Source organism: Chaetura pelagica, unplaced genomic scaffold (genome assembly GCF_000747805.2).
Source record: "Chaetura pelagica isolate M959 unplaced genomic scaffold, ChaPel_1.0 scaffold360, whole genome shotgun sequence".
Taxonomy (NCBI): Eukaryota; Metazoa; Chordata; class Aves; order Apodiformes; family Apodidae; genus Chaetura; species Chaetura pelagica.
In genome coordinates, this window is record NW_009951950.1 from 519886 (window position 1) to 544783 (window position 24898).

General features: G+C 36.7%; 1 protein-coding gene across 4 annotated transcripts in view; it reads right to left on the minus strand.

The window, feature by feature from the left end:
* CASK (calcium/calmodulin-dependent serine protein kinase (MAGUK family)) overlaps positions 1–24898 on the minus strand; it is a 140947-nt gene that overhangs the window by 54207 nt on the left and 61842 nt on the right. For 2 of the 4 annotated variants that reach the window (XM_009997813.1, XM_009997797.1), the window contains 6 exons: positions 22276–22451; positions 19846–19968; positions 17330–17413; positions 15658–15757; positions 10484–10501; positions 2048–2169 (listed from right to left, as the gene is read on the minus strand). In XM_009997813.1, coding sequence (XP_009996115.1) covers positions 2048–2169; positions 10484–10501; positions 15658–15757; positions 17330–17413; positions 19846–19968; positions 22276–22451 — 623 coding nt within the window. The remainder of the gene's footprint in view (positions 1–2047; positions 2170–10483; positions 10502–15657; positions 15758–17329; positions 17414–19845; positions 19969–22275; positions 22452–24898) is intronic. The other 2 variants (XM_009997821.1, XM_009997805.1) reach the window with 1 other exon arrangement.

Genomic DNA, 24898 nt, shown 5'->3' on the forward strand with positions numbered 1-24898 from the left:
GCAGGACCTGGACAGGCTGGGTTGATGTGCTGAGGCCAATGGCGTGTAATTCAACAAGATCAAGTGCAGAGTCCTGCACTTTGGCCACAGTAATTCCAGGCAGCTTTACAGGCTGGGGAAGAGGGGCTGGAAAGCCAGAGCAGCAGAGAGGGACCTGGGATCACTGGTTGACAGCTAGTTAAACATGAGCCAGCAGTGTGCCCAGGTGGCCTGGAAGGCCAACGGCATCCTGGCTTGTATCAGGAATAGTGTGGCCAGCAGGAGTGGGGATGTGATTCTCCCCTTGTGCACAGCACTTGTGAGGCCTCACCTTGAGTACTGTGTGCAGTTCTGGGCCCCTCACTGCAAGAAGGATATTGAGGTGCTGGAGCAGGTCCAGAGGAGAGAAACAAGGCTGGTGAAAGGACTAGAGGGAAAAATCTTATAGGGATAGGTTGAGGGAGCTGAGGTCGTTTAGCCTGAAGAAAAGAAGACTCAGGGGGGACCTTATCACTCTTTTCAGCTACCTGAAGGGAGGCTGTAGTCAGGTGGGGGTCAGGCTCTTCTCCCAGGCAACTAGTGACAGGATGAGAGGGCATGGCCTGAAGCTGCTCCAGGGGAGGCTTAGGTTGAATATTAGGAAGCACTTCCTCATGGAGAGGGTGATCAGACATTGGAATGGACTGTTCAGGGAAGTTGTGGAGGCACCGTCCCTGGACATGTTCAAGGAAAGGCTGGATGTGGCATTTAGTGCCATGGTCTGGCTGATGCGGTGGTGTTAGGTCACTTGATGATCTCAAGTCTTTTCCAGCCTCACTAATTCTGTGATTCTGTGATTTATATTCAGATCGTACCCTTGAAAAGCTGTACATAGGAACTACAGCATTCAACAATTTTTCAGAAACTCTCTAAAGTTTCTGTGGCCACAATCATCTACCTGTTTTCATTGTACAATGTTACCAGATCAAATTTGCTCCCATATGATGCCAAAACAGAAGATCCTGTTCACCTACTGGCAGTTATTCAGTCCATAGGACTGCAGTATAGCTAGCAAAAAGCAAAAGCCCTCAAAGTACACAGAATCGTTGACAGTGAGTCCTGAATGTTTTCTCAAATTCACACAATTCTGGAGAAAGTAAAATGCATTTCCTTGTTAGGTTTTCTTGGTCAAAAAACTATTGGGAAATATAAACAGGATTTCTGCATGTGAAAAGATAACAAGAAACTTCAAAAAGAGGAAGCCCTCAAGGCACAGAAAGATAAGTAGCGTGCACACAATTTTCTCTCAAACAGCAGACTACTTGCTTTTCAAAATTATTTTTGCAAACTACCATGCTTTAGTTTTCTGGTATAAAAGCAAAAAAATCTATGAACCATCTGATATCACAGTAGATATGTCATGCAGCCAGTGAGCTATGCGTACAGATAGACAGTGAAGAAACAGGAACCAGATTCTGATTGATTATACCTATCAGGAAGCACTAGCCTGTATTTTTCAGCTTTGTAATTTTTGAACACTTTCTTGTGGAACAGCCACTGCTGTCTTATGAAATAACAGCTCTCAGGGATCAGAGAATAATACAGATTTCAATGACTGAGCCTATTACATATTTTGTTCAGAACATGACAGAAACAAAGCATACCATATTCTATACCCATAGAATATCCAAAGGATATCCATAGCACTGGTGTAAAATTATTACATTGCTTAAAAATAATAAAAAGGAATTAATCTGTATAGTTACAAGCTTACAATTCACATTTAAACTAAAAAATAAAATCCAGTCCTTATCAAAAGAAACAAGCCTATTCTGATAAAGTATTGTAAAGCAAAATTATTAATTCAAACCAAGCCATGAACCACTTCCATATTCTTAAATATTCTGTAAGTATAGTTCTAAAATGGATTTTTGTGTAAAGTGCTAGTTGATGGTTACATTCCACACCTTAATACATTCATTTTGGTATGAAACAAAACAAGAGAATATATACAGGAAAAAACAAACTATTATCCAATGAACAACAGATAGAGAAATGCATTCAAATTGTATCATCACAGAAAACTTACATCTAGTAGTGTATGAAGATGCTGATCCTGGAAAACGCTGTGAAGAAAATCTAAGTCTTTTTCACTGCAGTCTGTGAGTGCGTGAATTTCTTCCAGGCTGTCTAGCACCTGTGAGACTGCTCCTATGGGGCAATAAACAGGAAAAAAAAGAAAATATAAAAATCAATAAAGCAAAGACTGATGGTAAACTGAACTTTGGAAAAGGAAACTTTCACTTCATCTGCTACAGCTGGAACAGGAACTTTAAAAAGCTGGAGTTCTTATGGCAAATCTCACTGAACAAATTTTATGTATATCAACAGAGCCCATATATAATGAAATTATACGTAAGAAATTTAATTGAAGAGAAAGTAAAACTTGTTTTCATTAAGTTTAGCTTTGTTCTATTTTAGCCTGGTTTCCAGTGATGTCTTACAAAGTTACTTGGATTATCTGCCCAACTGCCTGTCCTCACCATTTTTGCTCTAGCCTTCTCTTTTTTCACTTTTTGAACTGCTGGCCAATTTCAAATACATCTTTCAAATCACTAAAAAACCAGAAGAACCAATTATTTTAAAATCAGCATCTGGACAGAGGAGGGAAGAGAGATAAAGACCTGACTGGTGTGTCCTCCAGAAGAGAAAAACAGGCTGTAACATGAGCTCTGTTTTTTCTTCTGTTTGTTTTGCTTGCCTGATTATCTCAGACCCAGTTACAGCACTCACTGCCTTTTGCCCATGGCTTGTTCGAGGTCATAGGAAGATGGAGATGATTTTTATATGGCATAAGGGTGAAAAGAGAATGAGGGACATGGAGACAAAACAGAAAAACAGGAGGCATTATGGAAGGCAGAAGTCCATGAGGAGAGCTGAACTCACAGCAGGGGAAAATACAGAAACACAACACAAATCCATAGTAAACCAGTCCATACTGGTTCTTTGTGGAACAACTTGCTTCAAAAATCAGGTATCAGTGGCGGCTGCCACTTGTGTGCATTACTATAATGATAACTTGAGCTTATCTAAACACCCACAACCCATGTCTTCAGTCTTTCCACAATGGTATACACATCTAGAAAGATGGTAACATACCCAGTGTTAGTCTGCAAAAATGCTGCTGTCTGACACAAACTGGTGAGAATGCTTTTTCATAAATAAATTCTTAATTCTGGATACAGAATTATACACAATCTGTATTTCACTAACTTCTCCTTAATATGTTTATTCTGTTTACTTATTTGTCAGTGTCCTTTTGCCAAGATAGACAATATCTAAAAAAAGGGCTATATTTTTTGAACTTTCATCCTCCACCACATGAACAATACTCACCAGCCTTCCTTAACTCAAGCTTTTTTGTACTATATTGTATTTTCAAAATGTAATAAAAAGAAAATCCCAACCCCTTCTTCATGACACAAGGACAGAAGTTAAATTCACTTATTCCTCAAAAAAAACTTGAAAAGCTGGAATAAACATACCAAAATACCCAATAACATTATACAAGACTTGTGACCTCATGGCTTAGAAGGACAAGTAAGTTACAAGTCTAGAAATTCTTGCACCACATTTGGTACAAATCTCAGTCTAGGATTTTCCTCACGGCTCCTTGTGCACCAAGGTTAATAATGACACTGTTCCCATCACTCACAGCTCATGGCTCAGGAGCAATGAGACTTCTTAGTTGTCTCCCATTAAATGTGTCTTATTACTTATTTCCAACAGATGTATTAATTTATGTTCCTTTAAAAAAGCAGTGGCAGGTCAGCAAACAAAACCAATGATTTGCCTTATAGTAGTTGCTGCATTATAGTAGTTGCTGTGCATGGGGTCAGATGCAGTGGAGAAAGAACTGCTCCATCTCTGCTAATGAATAAGCAGGCTCAGCTGAAAAGAATTGTTCATATTCCTCTGCTGCACCACAGCTTTCACACTGGAAGACACAGCAGCAAGAAACTTGAGAAAATACAGGGACTGGGAATCTGCTGGTAAGAGCATCAAAGGATCACAGCTAAGCCTCAGAGGCATGGAAGAAAAATACTACTTGGGGACCAAAAAAGGACTGTGTTGAGTTTCTTTTAGAATTTTCAGTATGTCAGTTAAAAGTTCATTAACTCAGAGATCTTCAAGCCTGAAAGAAAGTGCTTGACTTTCCAGGATGCAGCTGGCAGATAGAAATGTGTGCTTGCAGTCCAGAAAGCCAACCTATCTTGGGCTGCATCAAAAGAAGTGTTGCCAGCAGGTCAAGGGAGGTGATTCTCCTCCTCTATTCTGCTTTCCTGAGACCCCACCTGGAGTACTGTGTCTGGTTCTGGAGTCACCCACCAGTTGTTGGGGCAAGTCCAAAGGGGAGGCCACAAAGACGATCAGAGGGCTGGAGAACTTCTATGAAGACAGGCTGAGAGAGCTGGGGTTGTTCAACTTGGAGAATAGAAGGCTCTGGGGAGACCTTATAGTGACCTTCCTACCTGAAGGGGGCCTGTAGGAAAGCTGGGGAGGAACTTTCTATAAGGGCATGTACTGATAGGGCAAAGGATAATGGCTTTAAACACGAAGAGGGTAGATTTAGGTTAGCCATTAGGAAGAAATGCTTCACTATGAGAGTAGTGAGACATTGGAACAGGTTGTTCAAGGAAGTTGTGGCTGCCTCCTCCCTGGCAGTGTTCAAGGCCAGGTTGGATGGGGCTTTGAGCAACCTGGTCTAGTGGGAGGTGTCCATGCCCATGCAGGGGGGTTGGAACTAAATGATCTTCAATGTCCCTTTGAACCCAAACCATTATGTGACTCTGTGATTATTGTGAAACTGAATGCTCTGGACTGCTACATTATTTATTTGACAGCATTATTTACTTTGGAAATTTTATTTTGTGGAGTACCTTGGGGTGTTTAAGACAGAAATAAAAAATACTACTTTTTAATATTTGCATCTAAATAACCTGTTGAATATCTGAGAATTCCAAAACAATAAGCTTTGTTCAATATGTCTTTTTCCTGCTTTGCATTGGTTGCATTGAATAGAAGGCTGTAAAAGAAAGTTTCCAAGAATATCCCTAATAAATTTGATGGGAAGCTTTGACAGTGACTTTGCTAATCACTCAAAATCATAGTTCTACCTTTTTTTTTTAACCTATGATCTTATGCTCTATCTACTGCCATATCTTTCATACATTTACCAGTAACATGCACATGCGTGAGAAAATGGCACAGCAGCAATACACTGACAGCATGTTACTGCATAAAAAAAGTGATAGAACAATTCTACAGGCATTTTTCTGAACACCTAAATTCTCTCTGTTACAGATATGTAGTCAAAAGCCTAAGAGTACCTTTCAGACGAGTTTTAAATTCAGATAAAGGATAAGACATAAGCTAAAATTAACCAATCTTTACAGCACACCTGTCCCAAAGAAGTTTAATATATAAGCTAAATTTCTAATCTTTGGGAAAGTATAAAAGTTATCATTAGTTATATAAATAGTTATAATATATTATAGTTATAAATAGTTATAATTAAAGCTTGTATTCATCTTTATATTGGATTTAATCTCTTTTCATAATTGCCATGTTAGCCTTAGAATAGATGACTGAGGAAGGACTGAAGTGAGTCATACAATCGAAAAGCTCAGATTTCTCATGGTCCGTAGCAGTTACAGACAGAATCTAGAAATAGAAAAACCAGACTGATGTATAAATATTAGAAAGCCAGAAAAAAAGGAAGCTGAGTAACTTGACTGGCTTTGTTTGTTTTTAAAGACCTCCTAAAGTAAACTTTGTTGCACAGGACAGGTTTTAATTCCAGTGATACAAGCAGAAGGCTCTCCTTCACAATGCACAGAATCTTTTCTTTCTTGTATTCCCATAAGGCTACCTAAGAAAGGTTGGCTGTAACTATTCATAGTTCCCTCGGGGCTGACAACTCCAAGAAGTTGAAAGCTATGGGCTCTCACCATATTAAAAAAACACAAAGAAAAAAAGAAGAATGCTTTTGATGGTCTTCTGCAGTCAGAACTAGTACACAGTGAAATGTTTTTATATTTAGTGTAATGACTTCTTAAGGATACTACCAAGTTGTTTCTAAGATGGAGACGAAATGAGCAGCTTTCTGCCTACTCAGGCAAATTTACTATTTGTCAGTTAGACATACTTGCTTCAAAAGTGTGTAGTCAAATTATAATAGGTATTTCCTGCAGGTTCTGGTATCTCATTTATGAAGCTGGTCATTCAGACACAGTCCTCTTGTACAGTTGAATTATCTCTCTATAGAGTCTTTGTAGTTCTTATACAGAGCCCTTAATATCACCTGAAGGTGGCATGGACACTGGTTCATTGAGTTGCAAGTAAACAAAGCTTTGGTAAAATACAGTGCTCTTATTGCATCCTGGCATCTAGCTACTCTCATCTGGAACAGGTGGTTGGGCTAGAGAAGTTGAACTTTAGAGGTAAGCAGAAGTTGCTTTCTTCTATCCAGAAGAGGAGAGAAAAAAAAGATAGTGAGAGAATAAAAGACATTTTAAAAACACTAGTCCAAGAATTATCTACATATCCTCCAAAAATAATATGACTCCACCAGAAAAAAACCCAAAGGTTTTCTCTTCTGAGACTCATCAAACTAGGCAGATATGACTGATTTCCTCTCTTATGCAGCAGAGAGAATTACAAGCTTCTTTTCATGCAGCAGGGATCTGCAGCAGTGTATGACTGAGAGAGTCCTCATGTAATAAGAGGTAGATCTTGCTGCAAAACACAAGGACTACATTCTGACTACAATTTCTTTTTTTTAATATTGAAAGTTACAAATGCCCATTTAAGTCTTAGTCATATACACTCTCTTGAGAATTAAAACTTGTTAAAGGAAGCCTAACCTTGTTTAAATAGAAAACAATAAAACCATGACCTTTTGTAAGTCTCCTGCAATTAGTATTCTAGGAAATTACTCTGTAGAAGACCTTAGCATAACAATTATTAAAATAGCATATTTTTATTAAAAGACAGTGAAAAAATCTAAACCCCTTAGATTGGTAGAACCGTATCAAAGTAAGTTCCTGACACCAACGACTTGGTTATAAACTACCTTAAGTGGGATTGACTTTTCAACTATTCTTATTTTGTATAAATAGGTAAGTAACTATGACTTAAGGATTTTACTGTGGTTTTTAAATGGCTAACCAAAGTTTAGTTGTTATTTGCAATTTCTCTATGTATCACAAATCAGTCTTTATGCCAGTCAATCTACCATCAACACAAGCTGGTTTCTCCCAACTTCATCTCTTGGCTGTCTTCTTGTGTGCAGCTGCTGGAAATGAAATTAAAAACCAATGCTGGCTCTCCAAGTACAGACATTTCAGGTAAGATCTACTTCTCACTTTGTTTATGAAGGGGTCTGAAGCTAGCACATACAGCAAGGACAGAAGAAAAACCATGAAAAATTGTTAGGTTTTATAGAGATCACTAAAACCTAACTAAATCACTAAATGAAATCACTGGATACAATCCCACAAAAAAACCCCCAAGCATGGACATTATAATAAAGTGCAAATATTTCCAGAATAAAATCTCATAATTATTGTGACATTATGCTAGAGCACATCTGGTGAAGCAATGAGATAATTTTACCTATTCTAACGTGAGATTCAAGTTTCATAGATTTAATTTTTATTTTTCAAGTATGACAAATAAAACAAAGATTCCTTGCTTCTGCTTTGTGACTCCACTGACACACCTTTAAACAACCTATTTAGTGGTAACTGTATAAATCAGTGTCTCAAGTAGTTTTGCTTTGCTGGCATCTGATTACAATACACTAAAAACACCTGGTATTTATGTTCAACATATTAGGTAATTAAACACTACATAAAAATGCTGTAGAAATGAAGGGGTGTCTGTCGGCTGAGGTTTTCAAATCACAATCACATACACATTTAAAACTGCCCACTTCAGCCAAACATGAAAGTCTAGGCTGAATATCAGCATAACTACAAAATACTATGACTGTGTTACATTCAAGGCCACATTTACCTTTTTAGTAGTGGACAGCAGTTAAAAATATATAAGAAAAAAAATTTTCTATTTCCTGTTGGTCCTGTAAAGAAAATACTATGCATATGCTGTTTTCTATTAAAGGTGAGAAAACAACTTTTTACAGAGATGGGACCTTTCCACTACTTGTGGTGATCTACCCTCTTAGATTAAGAGAAAACTACCTGAGGACTGGATGCTCCTCATCACTTTAAGCTATAACTGCAAGAATGATCTGAGTTGAAAGGCCTCTAACCTCCCAGAGTAATTTCTTGCTCTTTGTTGTTCACTATATTCCCGAGCAACCATCTCTATATGGGCATGTGTATACATATGCCTATAATAGTTGAAAATAAGGTGGGAGATATGTATTTCACATATACACACTACAGTGTAATTAAAACAAAAGGCAAGTAAGGACTCTTCTCCTAAAATTCGAGCTATGTAGTGTTTAATTACTTATTCTTTCTTGGACAGAAACCAACAGCTGAGTTTAATCACTCCAAATTTACAAAGGAGCTCCTAAATGCACACAGTTCTGTGAATGCTACTAGGAAGCAATTAGGACAGCAATATACTATCAGGAAAAGTCTAAGGAGAGATCTAGAAAGGTGGATGTTTACAGACTACAGTGAAAATGCAGGAAGAAGGCAGTTGGTGTGATGGAAGGATATTGGGATTTACAACCAATTTAAAGAAGGCAAGAACACCTATGGAATAGACGAAGTGAAAGAAAGGCATAAAGAAGTCAGAGAAGAAAGCCAAAGGAAAAATGTGAAGGGAGGGGCAACAGGGAGAAAGTGTAAAAGACCACATAAAGGGGGGGGGGAGGGGGAAGGAAGAAAAAACAAAGATAAAGTGTTCCCAAACACAAGCAAGAACACAGAGGAGAGTACTATATATGGATATACAAAAAAGAAGGGGGTGAGTGGAAGACAGGGAAGTGGGGGAGGGAAGGGGAAGAAAATTATGCTTGAGTTTGAACACAGTCTGAATTTTATTTTGCACACACAGGGGCACTGTGCATATGCATGTTTCCAGCTTTCTCCTGTCTCCGTACTTGGGATCCTTACACAGAGTTTGCCTATTCTTTTCCCAGTTATCCCTCACTATAAAACTACCCAGAAATACAACAGAGGACAGTCTAGTAAAGAAGTATGTAGTGAGAGGGTACTGTTTTTCAGACCAAATCCACACATTTCACATAGCACACTCACATGCAACTAAACTAATAATTATTTTAACAAATGAATGCCCTTCACTATTACTTCCTTGATACTTTCTTCCTCATTGCAAAAACATATAGAAACACTCTTCTGAGCAGTATGAGGGCAGTTCATCCTATCGGTCAGTAAGTTCACTGAAGAAAGTCTCTATGCACAAACAAAACCCAAAAACAAGTGGCAGAGGCTCTGTATGTGATTCCCCCCCCCCCCATGGCTGTTTAAAAATAACAGTGTTGCAAAACTTTTATATAAAAATCCACTGAGTTGTCACTGTCATATTACTGAACAGGGCATTCTGAAAAGGAAAACAGGAGGACAAAGAACATCTCCCACAACCTCTAAGATCAGAAGAACGAACCAAACAGCAAAACCAACAAAATCAATGACTTTGATCAGGAATTGAGAGACATGGACTAGTGTCTTGCTGCCCTGACCTAGGAGGAAGAAGAGATGTTAGCCTACAAGTTTTAAAATATTGCAGGAAAACCCCCACTTTTTATAGCCTGTGTATTGAGATGCTGAATTTGTTAGTTTTGAAATGGTTGTGGTTTGTATCTAAAGGTCTAGAATTTCACACCTTCTCCCCTGTCTGGTACAGTCTGCTGGTCTGAGAAGTGCTTGCACTTTCAGTCTCTCATGATGTATGTAGAACCTTCTCCCTATTTATCAATAATATTCTGTTGTTAAGGAGACATGTACTGGACAGTTATTTACATCAGGTGTATGCATATATATACAATGCATATGCATATATTATGTATCACATCAACACAGAATGATCAAGGAAGCTCATACAAGGGTATAGCAAGAAAACAATATATGACTAATGGTGCAGAAAATGTTTAGAGTTAGGAGAAAAAGGTCCATTAGTCCACAAAAACGTCATTTTTGGAACTAACATGCAAATCCAAACAATTTTATCCTTTATTATAAAATCTTGATTTCAATTGTGTTGCATTTATTGAAAACAAAAAAACAGGTAATTTTAATACTGCCTCTAAACTAGAATTTTCAGAATTCTCTGGAAATCATATTATTTGTGGTTAATTATACTTTCAGAGTTATAGACAAATTTAGTAAAAAAACATAGACTATTTTTCTTGAATAGACAGTATTAAAACAGAAAATTGTACAAAGAGAAGAAAGCTGATTTTTAATCATGCAAAGACACACACCATAGTGGAATTATATGCCTTAAAGGAAAACAAAGGGATACCTACTTTCTGCTGCTAGAAGTCCTAGTAGGAAGGCAGCATTTGGACAAACAACAAACAGTATGAAGATTTCAGAACAAGCGATTTATAAAGCTGCAACCTAGCACACTAGTTTAGCCACAAAAGAGTATGAACAAACTGACAAGACCCCCGCCCCCCGTCTCTTTTTTTAAAATATGGTTTCTATATGTGAAGCAAATGGGGCTTGTGGACTGGGAGGGGAGGAAAACAAGGACTTGGCATTGGGAAGCTAGCATGTAGACAGTGTTATGTAGCTATAATACCAGAGTTTTTCCAATATTGGTTAAACTAGAGTTAGAAATTCATGGACAAAAATTACTTAAAATAAGAGTTCCATAAGAGGTGAACTAACAAACTATTTCAACATGCTGCAAACAAAGCGTAACATCATACTAATAAATATATTTACTAAGTAGAATTTAGCAATATTATATTGAAATCAACTTTGTAACAAGTTTCACAGCGAACCATTAACAAGAACTGTTTAGAAATACAACCACTTTATTAATGACTTCAATTAATTGTGACTTTATATACTTAAGTTTTTTGTATTTAAACAACCAGAACAAAGATTAAATCACTCAAAAATTATACAGATAATAATGGAGTATTGGAAACTAATGATCTGACAACTTAAAGTCAGTTACACTGTAATACTACCTAAGAAATTACTATCAGTAAATTATAAGATGAATGTAATTTTTTTCCCAAGCACACATACTTAAAAATGTTACACAAGACCCTTTACAAGTATTTACAAAATCAGTGATAATTTTTGCATAACAACAGTATTTCTTTTTCTTCCTTGTGTTGATGAGACTGATAATTTTTAAGATATGGGTTTATTTTTGTAAATCCCATGAAATGATTAGCCACTCATTAACCTGTGAGTTAGGCTAATTCTGTGTATGCTGGAAACAGTGATCTTACAAGTTGGCCATATATTTGCTGTTTGATCTCACTGTGAAAGACTATCAGATTTAGTTTTTTTCTCATTATTTTCACATTTGAAAATCAAGACCTTCTACTGTTAAAAATGTCATGTGATATGACAATATAGAGTCTAATAAGATAAAAAAGGAATGAAAATTCCCATTTACACACAGCAATTCTGAGACAAAATATCAAAATGCATTTATAAAAATGCTGTATGAAATTTGTGCCTTGAAGTTTGACAAAACAAGTTAGAAACACTGATGTAGATGTAATGTGCCTGCTTTCTGCTTCCTGTGGAATGCCAAAGCACTGCTTCTATGTTGATCTCCTTACACTGTTACCACAGAGCTCAGAAAGCATGTAAATGTTCAGGAAGTACTGCAACAATGCTGCTTGTTAGCCTAGGCTAAATAAGTATATTTGGTCAGTCAGTCTGCTATAAAATATGCTGGTATGCTTGTCTGTGGTTAAACAGAAACAAAAAGTACTATATAATGCCTTACAGGAATCTAGAACTGTTTTCATCAAAAAGCTGCTCTGAAATGGTTAGCCACATTTCACAATATGAACACTATAAACCAAGCCATTAAAGCAGGCATTATAGAGGCAAGTCCTTTACCCAAAAGGTAAGATTTGCGTTAATCTAAAAATCAGTTATGCAGTCTTCCAAAGACTATGGACTATGGTTTAACTCCAACACTGACTCAGTAGTTCTAAAAACGCGACTACAACAAGGCTCTTGGAAATACGAAGTTATAAAAACATCTTTTCAGTTTACAGATTTTCCTATCAGCCCAAAAATAAAAGCATCCTGAATCTACTTAAAACTTCAGAGTTTTAAGACTAAACACTCTTCCTAAATTCAGCTTCCCAAGTCAAAATGTCAAACAGCTCCAACGCCTTTCCTTGGGCTGCCACAGATCGGGGGGCTGAAGAAGTAAAAGGAGGAAAATAGAGAACGTTTACGCTGGTGATGCCCATTATTCAGCCTGAGGCACTGTTATCACAACACTCTGTAAGGGACAAATGGTCAGCATAAGACACAAGCAGAGGAAATTCTCTGCCTTGAACTAATCTGCAACCATGCGATAGAAGAGCCAGGGAGGGTGTGGAAGTGGGGAGGGTGTGGACGGGGAAGAGCAGCAAAGAGCAAACTGGTTATGAATTTCTCTATCACCTATTTAATTTCATGGTCTACTCTCTACTGGCCCATTTTTTCTCACCTGGCAGATTTAGCCTTTAAGGCTGCTGATGGCTAACTTCTGATTTATATTTGTTTCAGCATATTAAAATTATTCAAAACATTCACTGCCTTGGGAAATGTACGTTTTACAATATCTTGAAGAAACCCAAAAGTATAATGTTCTACATTCTAGCAAAAAACATTTGAAAGACACTTGCCATTTGAGCAGCTTTAGTAAAGAAGTTACTGAACACAGCCTACCAACAGTAATGTTTTAGTTTAATAAATATTTACCTATTTTTTCAATACATTTAAAAAGTCTTTATAATACTTTCTCAAAATTCAGCAAGTCTTAATTCTACCATGCTCCCAACAGAATGTCAGGGAGAATAAGACCTTCAGAGGACAGCAGCTGATGAAGAGGAAGTAGGTCACCTAGAACAAGCTGTGGAAACGTACTCTGTACAAATGAAAACACATGGAAAAACATCTAGTTGACTTTAAATGACATTTGTCTGTGTTCATTCCCGTCTAATTTAGCTATGCAATGTGCTGACCCTATTGCAAAGCTCTGTGACAAGAATGTCCTTTGTGATAATGCATCTAAGAAAGTCCTCTGACTTGCTGCCTATAGTGTGTTTATATCCTAGGCTATTACTCTGGTAGTCTAGGCAGATGCTCAGAGGGTCCAGTATCCCAGGTTCACTGAACTCTGAGGAAGAACACTTCTACAGTTTAATCTGGAAAAAAGAACTGAAATTTTCTTGTTCTGTGTTTAGAAAAACCTGGAGGAGGACAGGATATACAATTTGCATAACCTAATAAGCATTTTTATCTCAGTAGGAGAGAGTAGGAGTTCCACATTTGCCCATTTCTGACAAATAATTTAATTTTTAATGGTAAGCTTAATGAAATTTTATGGGAGGATTAACTAGGCAACAACATTGAAAATATTAAATGCTTTTTATTAGAGTCAATGACCTGGTATAATATAAAATGTCAGGAAGCAAACTTAAATAACCTTAAACTAGTTGAGTTTCTGCTCCAATTCAAAAGTGTTATGCCTAATTTCTATAAACTAGCTCAGTTTAGAATCATCACAAGATGCTATCTTCACAAGCTAGAAATACTTGAAAACTTTATTGGTGTACTTCTGAAGAGGGAACAAAATAGATTACTGTATCTAGCAATTTCAAAAGCTGAAAGTTGCAATATGCTTTTCTTGCAAGCCTCAGTTTTTATCCTGGAATATTAAATATTTTATCAGCTAATATAGTTGGTCAGGGAAACATCATGAAAACTACTCACTTAGTATGGTTTGTTGTCACTGTTATGCCCCATCAGCAAGATGAACAATGTTATTTTAGAGAATAACTATGCTATCCTGAGAAATCTAAGATATAATTTCAGTTATTTCAGAGATACACACAAGGTAACAATGGACCCAGCACAGATATTCTGTAGAATTCACATGTGTGCTGGATTCATGAATTCTGTGAGCAGAAAAAACAGAACTTGTACCTTTGCTGTATGCTGATAATCTGCAATTACATCATCCTATGAGGAAGACACATGTTCTGTTGATGTGAGACTGAAACTGGAAAGAGGAACTGCAGTTTTTAGACTAGGAAAGCTGCCACTGCCAATAGTGTTGGTGGCCTATTTGTTTTATCGAAATGGGGGAAGTAGCTGGAAACAAAAATTAAAGCACTGCAAATAACTCTATGTGAAGTAAAATAAACTTCTTATTTCTTTAAAAGAGTATATGGATCCTTAGTTAAAAGTACATCAAGTATTAAAAAACTGGCTGCCTGAATTGAAGCCATGGGGCTCTAATTACCCATTTGCAATAAATGATCTGTGATTTCCCTTCACTTCTATGGAGATTATGAGCAGCGTGCACCTCTAAGGACCAAGCACTCAGACCTGAATTCCAGTAAGTGAAATTTAAGAATTAAAAAAATTAAATAAATTGCCACCAACTACTGTATTATTGACATTGAAGTAATTTACAAAAATTGCTCATATGAGAGAGCAGAAAAGGAACACTTAAAAAATACAGCCAATAAGTAATTTTCTCACGTACTAAAATACTGGAAAAGAGGATTAACATACAGCTGTTCAGCACATAAAATGACATTCCTGAAATATCTTCTAGTAAATTCAGCATATAGCTAAAATATTCTGCCAGTTTAGAAAAATAGGAGTCCCGTTTGCCTTATTTTTCTTGTAAGTTCATTTAACTTGATCTTAAATCCTAATTTCAGATCAGATACCTCAACCCAAACTCCTGCATGGCAAATGTTGTAAGCAATATTATGTTAAAATCAAGGTACATAGCTATGAGAGGGCTCTGTCAGTATAAGGACTACCAGGTTACTTAAATTCCTGAATATGGACTGAGGACAAAAAGACTGCTCGGAGTAACATCACTGGCCTGCCCAAGGGCTTGCTACATGCTGACAACACAGCAAAGGTATTATCTTCCCCTTTGAAGTATGTTGGGAGTTCCCTGAAGTACATGCATTGTGTTTCTCTGAAAATTTGGGGATCTGGGTTACAGTATCAGAAACATTGTCCAGTCTGCTTTAAAGAGGAGACTTCATCATACTGTTCTCTAAAACAGGAGTCCAAGAAAATCTGATGCACAATGGTTTTTTGCTTACAAATAACTATTAGCAAGGCATGACAACCTTGTGCCTGCCTAAAGATTCAGGAAAAAAATTCAACATGCTTTTAAAATCAAGCAACATATAGAGAAATATGAGGTTATAGCCCTATTTATAATTAAATGCTTGTATAACCAGAAAAAAGCCAGACAGAATTTCTGCATAAACTTATAACTGGGCAGAAATGTTAATCTTTATTTTCTCTGGTCACTAACACTATGATGACTGAAAATTATTTATGCTTTTACATTTAAATGTTAACTTCATATGCAACTTTATGAAATAATGAGAAATTAGTAAATACTTGGTACTCTAGTCAGTATAGAATTAAGACAGGCTGACTGCAGTAAATTTACTTTCTGTTAAAATACCTGAGGAGGTGGGGTCTTCAGAGAAGTCTGGCAGCTCTTCAGGGGGGTCACCATAGAAGGAGTTGAATTTGTGGCTTGACACAGCTGCTAGTACTGCCCCCTGAATAAAAATACCCATAAAGTCTCAATTACACAGAGGATAATTAAACATTTTGAAACACCCTGGAACAGTCAGTCTCCCGGGGTCTCTTGCGTGTTGACCTTTTAAGTGAAAAATAGATACATTTTATAGCCTTCAGCTCCGCTTCACTGTTATCAATGACTACATCTAGCAGATGAGCTGGGCACACACTACTCTAATAAGGAGTAAATAATTATTTGCAAGGGGATTAATGAGAATAGTTCTTTATGGGAAAGCTTTTTAAAATAGTAACTGTGAGGCACAAATTCCCACAGTACAATGTCAAAAAAACAACTTCTCTTTCTCTCTTACCTAGACCAGGTGGCTCAGGAAGTATAAAAATTCACTCTTTAAAGCAATGCAATATATTATTTGAGAAATTGTCAGAATCTGACACTGACAGCACTAGGACATTTGACATTCATAACATATCTATATGAACATATAATTATCTCAGGGTCCCAGAATGAGTGTTACATGGGAATTTACAAGACCAGAAAAATGCTTATCTGCGCTGACATACGTTTACTTGTTCAAGTAAATTACAGTTTTAACAACCTGGTTTTAATTTGTTACAGTTGTGGCAGTAGGGAAAACTGACAACAAATATTTCAGGAAACATTTGGCAGAATGGGATAAAATGGTAGAAAACAAATAGCACAGGGATAAAAGCTCTCAGGACACTAAATACAGTGGCTTCCCCAGGAAGAAATCTGGGAAAGATCTGAAACTGTAGCTAGAGCAGGAAAACAGGTCATATTCTATAAGATACCAGCTAACATCTTAATGAAAGCATTACCTGGACATAAAACTACCTAAAAGAAAGTGCTGTTTACCATAAACTACAGCAACCCTTGCACCGTAAATCATCAGTTCGTTTTGCATATACATTGAAGTTTTGCAAAGCAGCAACTCAACATGTGTATCTGTGTTTTTTTAGAAATTATAAAAAACTTCATGAATTGCTGCATGTTTCTGTTTAAATTTTCTCAAGCTTTCTGCTAACTTAAAAAACATTTCTGTTAAACTTTTCAACACAAGACCTGAAGGGAAAATGATGTTGTTTTGTGTTAAAATGTTAACATTCTTTTCAATACAGTAGAGAAATAGTTTTGTGTATAGTTAAACATAAAGGGATAAATTGAAGAATACAGCTTTCTCTTCTTAAAAAAAGACATTAAAACATTATGTTCCTTTTATTATAAACACAACACAGTAATAACAGAAGCCACTGTACTATTCTCTCCTCTCTAATAATTTATATTACACAGAATTACTCAATTAGTTCAAGATGATGATCTCATATACACCTTGGTTGATACCACACTGCTTGTGCTGAAATTCAGTTTGAAAACTATGCACTAAAAGAGAAAGAATGAACACCCTTAACAAGATATCATTGAAATAAATTACTGTGAAGACCTGTTTCAACTTTTTATTTTATTGCTGCCTTCAGAGCATTGACTTCTGTTGGCACTTCCCATATGAATAAAGCATCGCACAAAATTCAAGTTATGTAATTATGCTGTTTTAACACAAGATAAATTTTACCTTTAGTTTTCGTCTTGCATTGAATTTTCTCAATTGTTCTACTGTTTCTGGAAGATGAATCTTGTATGCATAGCGATCTCTCTCCTTAAAAACCCCCACAAAAAAGAAAACAAAAGAAGCATTAAATGCAAGCTCTTAATATTCTCTCAACTTTAAGAAACTAGACAAGAGATGTGCCAGTAGCCTAAGGAGAATCAGTATTTATTGCAGCTTAAGGAGAACTTACAGATACTGAGCGGGAATAAAATATTTTGAAAGAATCCTTGGGCCAGCATTATTTTACTTTTGTAATTTTGTTTCCCACTTTGTAGTAAGACCCCAGCCATTTGCTTTACTGTTATACTGTTAGTCAGTCTGTGGCTAGCATTGAATTTTTTAGCTGGCAAGCACAAGGCAGTTCTGCCTTTTGGGATTCACAAACCCCAGAGAAGCAATGTGTTCAAGTACCCTTTTAAGGGGTCCTTCCTATTTCAGGTAAGCTTGGGAGATGAGGTAAGTGTTCAACAGAGCAGGAAGTGCCAGCTTGATGGCTGGTGACACCAAGTGCTAGTGTAGAGGAAGAATCCTCCATTGCAGATGCAGACCAAAAATTTGCTGATAAACAGTGGACAGTGGGAGCAGAACGTGCAGTAGCTGACTACTTTCTTTCCCTGCCCCAAATCATCAGAGAAGCTACACATACTTATTAATTAAACGTAAATGTTTATCACATGCATCTGCTGAATCAGAGCGAAATCACCAGCAGAAGTAATGAAATCTCTCTACAACACTGAGGATGTCTCCTGCAGTATTTGTAAATTGTCTTCTGCTCTCTGTAAATTGCTTAGAAGAAAATTCTGAGTCAACAGGAAAGGAAGTTTATCGTATCAAAATGTAAGAGAGGACTGACTAACAGAATGCTGGCCTAAGCTTGGAAACAAAGTTGTCTGAACTAAATCTTCTCTCCTTGCTTGTCTTTCAACAAATAACAGCAAGAGCAGAAAGAGACCACAAACATCAAAAGTGCTAGGTAGGCAAGGTAGAACTTGCACATTCGCATTACAGAATTAGCATTTTAAAAAGCCTCATCAGCTTAGTTGCTCAAACAACAAAAATGGTCAAGTTTTCTGCAAAAATAACCCTCAACATAACCTTTGCATTGACATCTAAATGTGGGTAAGTTCACAAAGTGAGGAAAAATTCAAATTACAAGCAAGTTAAAACAGATCACCTATGTTTACCATAGACTCAATCACTGGACTATGATCATTTGGGATTCCCAAACATGGTGTGCATTCCTATGCTCCTTGAAATATATGATGCACTATGTATGCCCCAGATCAACAGACAGAACTTTTACTTTTTTTGAGTGGAAAGCTTTGAACCCAGTCTCCCAATATTCAGAAGAGTGCCTTAACCATTGTTATTCCTGAGAGGTGCATGTGCCTGTCCTCCTTTATAAGCTTGAGCATTCTGCAGCTTGGAATAAAAGAGTCTGAGCCAAAAAGAGAGTAGAGAAATGAAATAATTACTCCATTTACTAGTAGGCAGACCATTTATTTGGAGGGAGAACATATGAATCTATGCTTCCCAGGTTATTTTTTTGTGCTGCGTGGTGAGGGTTTTTTTTTGTCTGTTTGGTTTGGTTTTTTTCCTCTGTCTAATGTAAAACATATAAATGGTCCAGTAGCAGACACCAGAACAGCACCCTTTCCAAAGAAGTACCTGGCTCAAGTAAATGGTATTAGGAGTCTCTTTACCCTGGTTCTGCCATACAGAAAGGAAATAAAGGATGATGAAGAAAAATAGTTTATTTACCAGTACTCTGAACCAGTACTTGCCACCTTTTAAATCTGTAACACACCCATCATTCTCCAACTCCAACATTTAGCACAGCCTATTAATGAGACTGCTGAGAAGTTAGGTGTATATTCTCCTGCTCCTGTTGCTAATAGTTGGTGTCCATCAACCACTTCTCCACTGGCTCAAATTCTGTTGTAAATTCTGGCACCACTGAAAAATAATTTGATTACCAGATGCCATATTTATATGTAGTTACAGTGGCCTTTGAGCAACACACCACTACCTACTTCCTTCACTCTGGTGTGGTATTTCAGGAGTCTAGTTTAAGAAAGAAGCACAGTTCAGTAGCATAATGTACAGCAACAAAGTGCCTGGCTACATGCATAATAGGAAAGTGCTGTAGATAAGACTGAGTAAAGAAGACATCAGAAATGATTCCTCTGAAATTAAAGACCCACAGAAAGACACATGAATTTCTTCTTCAAGCTTTATTCTGTGCAGTCCTACTCTCTATACTCTGATGCTGCCGAAGATGCCTGACATTCCTCTTGCTGTTAAGCAAGAGTTCAAGGCTGACAATTACAAAAATCTCAGGCTCTAATCTTACAAAGCATTTAAGCATATTATCACGCATTTTGTCAAATATCATGGCTACTTTGAAAAGTTCAAAGAAACAAACAAATATTTTTCTCCCTTGAAGAGGAAAATTGTATGTAAACAGCTGCTTTTACTACCTTTAACCAGGGATGATTCAGTGCTTCATATACTGTTATCCTTTCTGCTGGATCCAGCATAAGCATGCGGCGTACCAGATCTTTGGCACTTTCTGAAATATGGCTCCATTGCCTAGGATTCATCTGATCACAAGCAAGAGAAAGGAAACTAAATTAGTAATGAGAACATAGAAAATAGCCTACTTTTTATGTAAAGTAACTGCAGAGATTTAACAGTGGTCGGTCCCTGTAAACATTTTACCATAATAAATGTAAAAGGAAGTTTCTAAGTTTTTTAATGACTTATAAAATTGTGCAGTAGTTGCTATTGAAGTGGCATAAAAATAGAAAACAGAGAGCACTCCATTACATAAAAGATGACATATCCTTGGTATTATGTTATAATCACATTATAATTTCTACCTATGCTAGGTTTTGTTCCAGTAAAAATTACCCTTCACTAGATAAAGAAAAAATAATTAGGCTTTGTCTGACACCTAACCATGCATATGATAAATATAGAAATTAAATCTACTCCTGAAATCAATATTAGGAATGACATATCAGTCTCTCTATATTAACCCACAATTTCATGCCAGTGATGCTAAGAAGGGATTCAGCTAATGCCTGTTGTGAACTACTCTGGTCCTGTTGCACAGGTATCATGGACAATGGCTCCTTCCAATAAATTCCTTCAAACTTCACAGCAGTTAAGCATCTTCAGCCACTTAGGTAGGAAAGCATACTGACATGTGGTCAGATATAGAAGCAATTGCAACAACTTTTAGAGAAGAACTGTGTATTTAGGAAACAACAATGTGAAGGATGATTTAGAATGTATTTTCATCTTGTGCATTTGCAGGTTTCTGTCCAACTAGTCTTGATGATGGAACACCCAATAAAACAATATTAAAGAAAATTCTGTGAGAAAGGATTTAATCCTTAAGCTATTTCTAGTATTTCCTTAATTTATGAAGAACTTAAGTTTTACTTAGATGGTACATTTTACAGGGTACTAAATGAAACTGCAAAATCTGACAATTTAAAGAGGTCCATTTTATTTAAAATCAGACTTTATGAAAACAGATTGCTTCAAACTGGAACATGCAGGAACATTATAATAAAAACATAGAATGGTTTGGGTTGGAAGGGATCTTAAAGATCATCTACTTCCAACTCCCTGCATGGGCAGGGACACCTCCAACCAGATTAGGTTGCTCAGAGTCCCATCCAACCTGGCCTTGAACAGTGCCAGGGATAGGCCTTCCACAACTTCCCTGGAAACCCGTTCCAGTTCCTCACCACCCTCACACTGAATAATTTCTTCCTAATGTCTAAATGCACATTTACAATTGTGATTTGTCATTTCTTTTCTAGATCTAATGAAATGAAGGTAATTGCAAATTTGCAGCAAACCAGTTTTGAAATCCTTATACTATTTTCACTGAATAAACATATTACTGTGGAAACAGGAACAGAAAAGGAACTGAGAAGACAAAATGTGCTGGCCATGACTTTTTTTAAACAAAGAAAAGTTAACTTGTACACTTCCAGAAGGTTTTAGCTGCTTAAAGGATTCCATGAAGAAATCTTCTATAAAGTGAAATTGTAATATATACCAGTCTATTCTAAGAATAATTCTAAAACTAATGCCATGAAGAAATCCTGCTGTTTCTAGGAATATAAAACTTAAAGAATGAAAAATGTGCTCCTGACCAAGTGCAGTACTACTGCTGTCACTTAAACTTAGCAGACTATTAAGGTCAGATAATAAAATACTTCCTAAGCCATACTACAGCCTATCAGTTAATTTTAGGAGCTTCTACTCTTTAATTTGCTAATACACAGCTCATGCATGAACCTGGCTGCAATGAAATTGGCTAAACTGATTTTAGACAAAACCACACAACTAGTGAAGTCCAAGGTTTGAATTTGTCTCTATAGTGACTCTGGGATGCCTATTTAGTGAAACATGCTTATCCTGCACATGCACTGATTTGCTTTCAGTTGTGCGTGGCTCCTTTTGAATAATCAGTTACACTGTACTAAAGAGAAAAATGTATAACTACATTTTTACTGTAGCATGCATTTTGTTTTAAATAAAGGAAATATGATGACCAGCCTTTATGATAGTTCTTTTATTTGATATTTTACAACTATGTGTAAAACTAAGGTAACATACAGTATGTTATACTTCATAGCTAAACCTTATGTAAACCTATTGAGCTCAATGTACAATTAGGGGCTAGTTGTTGCACTCATTTCATCTGAGTAAATATTTCCGTGTTCTAATTCCTAACATTTAAATAAATACAGCAGGAATGAGATGTGTAACACAGACAAGATTTCCATAAGCTTTGCATTTACATCAGGCTAAATACAAAAAATCAGCTTCCAGAAATTTTACCAGCAGAGCTCACTGAAAAAGGACTCAAGTATACTGCAATTTACCTTGTATTTTCCTTTAATAATGCCTTCAAATAATCTTTCCTTGGTTCCATAAAAAGGCAAACAACCGCTTAGCAGGATAAAAAGGATCACGCCACAACCCCAAACATCTACAGGCTTCCCATAAGGTTCCCTTTTTACCACTTCTGGGGCCATAAAATGAGGTGTTCCTACACGTCCTAAATGGAAATAAAAACAAATTGAGTCAAATTGATGTGCGTCAAACATGAAAATGAAGACTATCACTGCAATAAACTAAGAGTTTCAGTAAGTTTTGTTCATGGGTTACACTTTTAACACTTTTTTTTTTTTCCCTAAGTTTAATATGTATCAAATATATGCAGCCAGACAGATAACTAGTTTCCCTTTGTGTTGGTAAATACTTTTATAAATTGAGGAATATTCTAACCAACCCTGCAGACTGTGAAACAAGATTTACATTGGACCACTAAGGTTCTTCAGTGAAACATGCAATATAAAAGTAAAAATATCAATTTGGACAGCCTTTGAAACAGAAATTATTTATCCAGAGAGCATGCACAAAGATACTGTAGAATTCTAATCTACACTGCTTGCATGAAAAAGCTGCTTCTAGCTGACAAAAGCATAGTTTGGTCTGATGCTCTGCCCAAACCTTAGCCGGTCTTCTCAAACTGCTAACAAGAATGCAAAATGCTACCAAACGTGTTGTTCATTTATTCGAAGTAGGCAATATCTTAGCACAGATAAAAAGATAATGTTACTTTGTTTCACAGAGTACTTTCAATGAGTTCCACATATTAACAGTTCTGGGACAGTACTTATTTTGGATTAGTAATGAATGCACACCACAAAACCAGAACAACTTTTGAATGGATAATTTGATTAGAATAACTTTATTCCATTTCTAGGTAACACATTAAGTCAAATAAAAGCAAAAGGCATTTTACTTCTCCCTATAAATGTTTCCCATTGCAAAGAGGATTGTTTCCACTGCAAAGGATTAGCAAGAATTAAGCTTTGAATGCTCAGGGCATTACTGGTACTTACAAATACTCTAGTCTTTGGGCGACACTGGTTCCACCAAGTACCAACAAAATAAAAAACCACAACTGTAGCCAACTGTTACCACTTGTACAACATTCATAAATTATTCTTCATCACTGATACTACAGAGTACTTCACAGGCTCCATTCAAATCTCATAGCACCTTTATGCTGGCTAGGAGAGTTTAAAACAGAGCCTAGAGAATCTGAGGTGTTTGCATAGCATGTATTTAATTCAATCTTGTGTTGTAAAGAGACTCTTGCTACACCAGCCTATCCTGCACACCATCTGAGCGTGAGTTAGCTAAACCACAGCACTGGTACCAAACACCTAGGAGACTATCTGGCAGCAGCTTACTCAGTAAATACCATCCTTTAGTTATACTATCTAATACAGGAATATGATCCATGTTCTCTTAACGAATCCCCACTCACTCCCTTTTTTTTTGCATTTACCAGGATTAAAAAACTGACAGAAAGATGGTAGCTTTTCACCATATTATTCTTGAGAAGAAAGACTTCTTCATGAGGCTTTGTGTTAAATCTTTTCATTCAGTTTCTGATGCAATCCCTCTGTCCCATACATGTTAGGAATCTATCTGTGACAAAGGAACATTACCTCACCATTAAGCTAGGTCAGCAACTTAAAAAGTCCATGCAGTCTAGCCTGATGTGACAGCCAAGGGGCAGCTCTTTCCCAGGGTAAAAAAGAATAAAACAGCAAGATGCTGTAAGTCCAACTCATCCCTCCTGTCACAAGGGGGAGAGGAAGGAGTAAACTTTGGACAGAGAAACACAAATATGGACATGGGGAAAGACTACTAATGTAATTTTTCTTCTTGGTTATACACAATTTCTAAACTTATGACTTATCTTGCAGCCTAAATGATAAACCTCAAAGCCAAATCTTCATGCTCACAGATATGAGAAGAATTATCTCCTCAGATGATGCAGGGTCTCTCCTTTTAAAACATTAAATAAAGGGAAAGGAAAACAGTGTATATATATCCAGTATGCTCAAGCTGATGAGAAATCGAGTGGTTTTGCCCAGTATTTTTCATTTTCTTCCATGTGCCAACAAATCTCTTATCTATGAGGGTTTCCTAACTTTTTTTCCCCTAAGATGCCATAATTTGTGACAGCAAAAGCGTCAATATTTTCAGCTCTCTATCAGGCTATGCCTGTACATAAGCAGCAGCACCTGTCTGTTCAAACATCATTTATCTATGTCTCAGGCTGCTCATGTGACATTAGTGGTATTCATACCACAGTGTGGAAATCTTTAGTACAGAAGACATCATGCAAGACCGCAGAGCTGCCTGGCTTACCCAAGTCTTGTTTATCTAAGTGGTAAATTTCCTGGCATTAAGGTGCAGAGGACCCATTTGCAATCTTGAAAAAACATTTTTCAATGTGGAAATATAGCTTGTACAAAACTCTTAAATCAATATGAATGGAGAATCATACATACTCTGAAGATTCTGCCTTTCTACCAGGCTTTCTAATTGCTGTTATAAAATCTGGGAAGTCTAGAGAAAAGTCATTGTTCAAAAGGCAAACGGAAGAAATCACTAGCAGACAAGATAGTCTAAGTACAAACA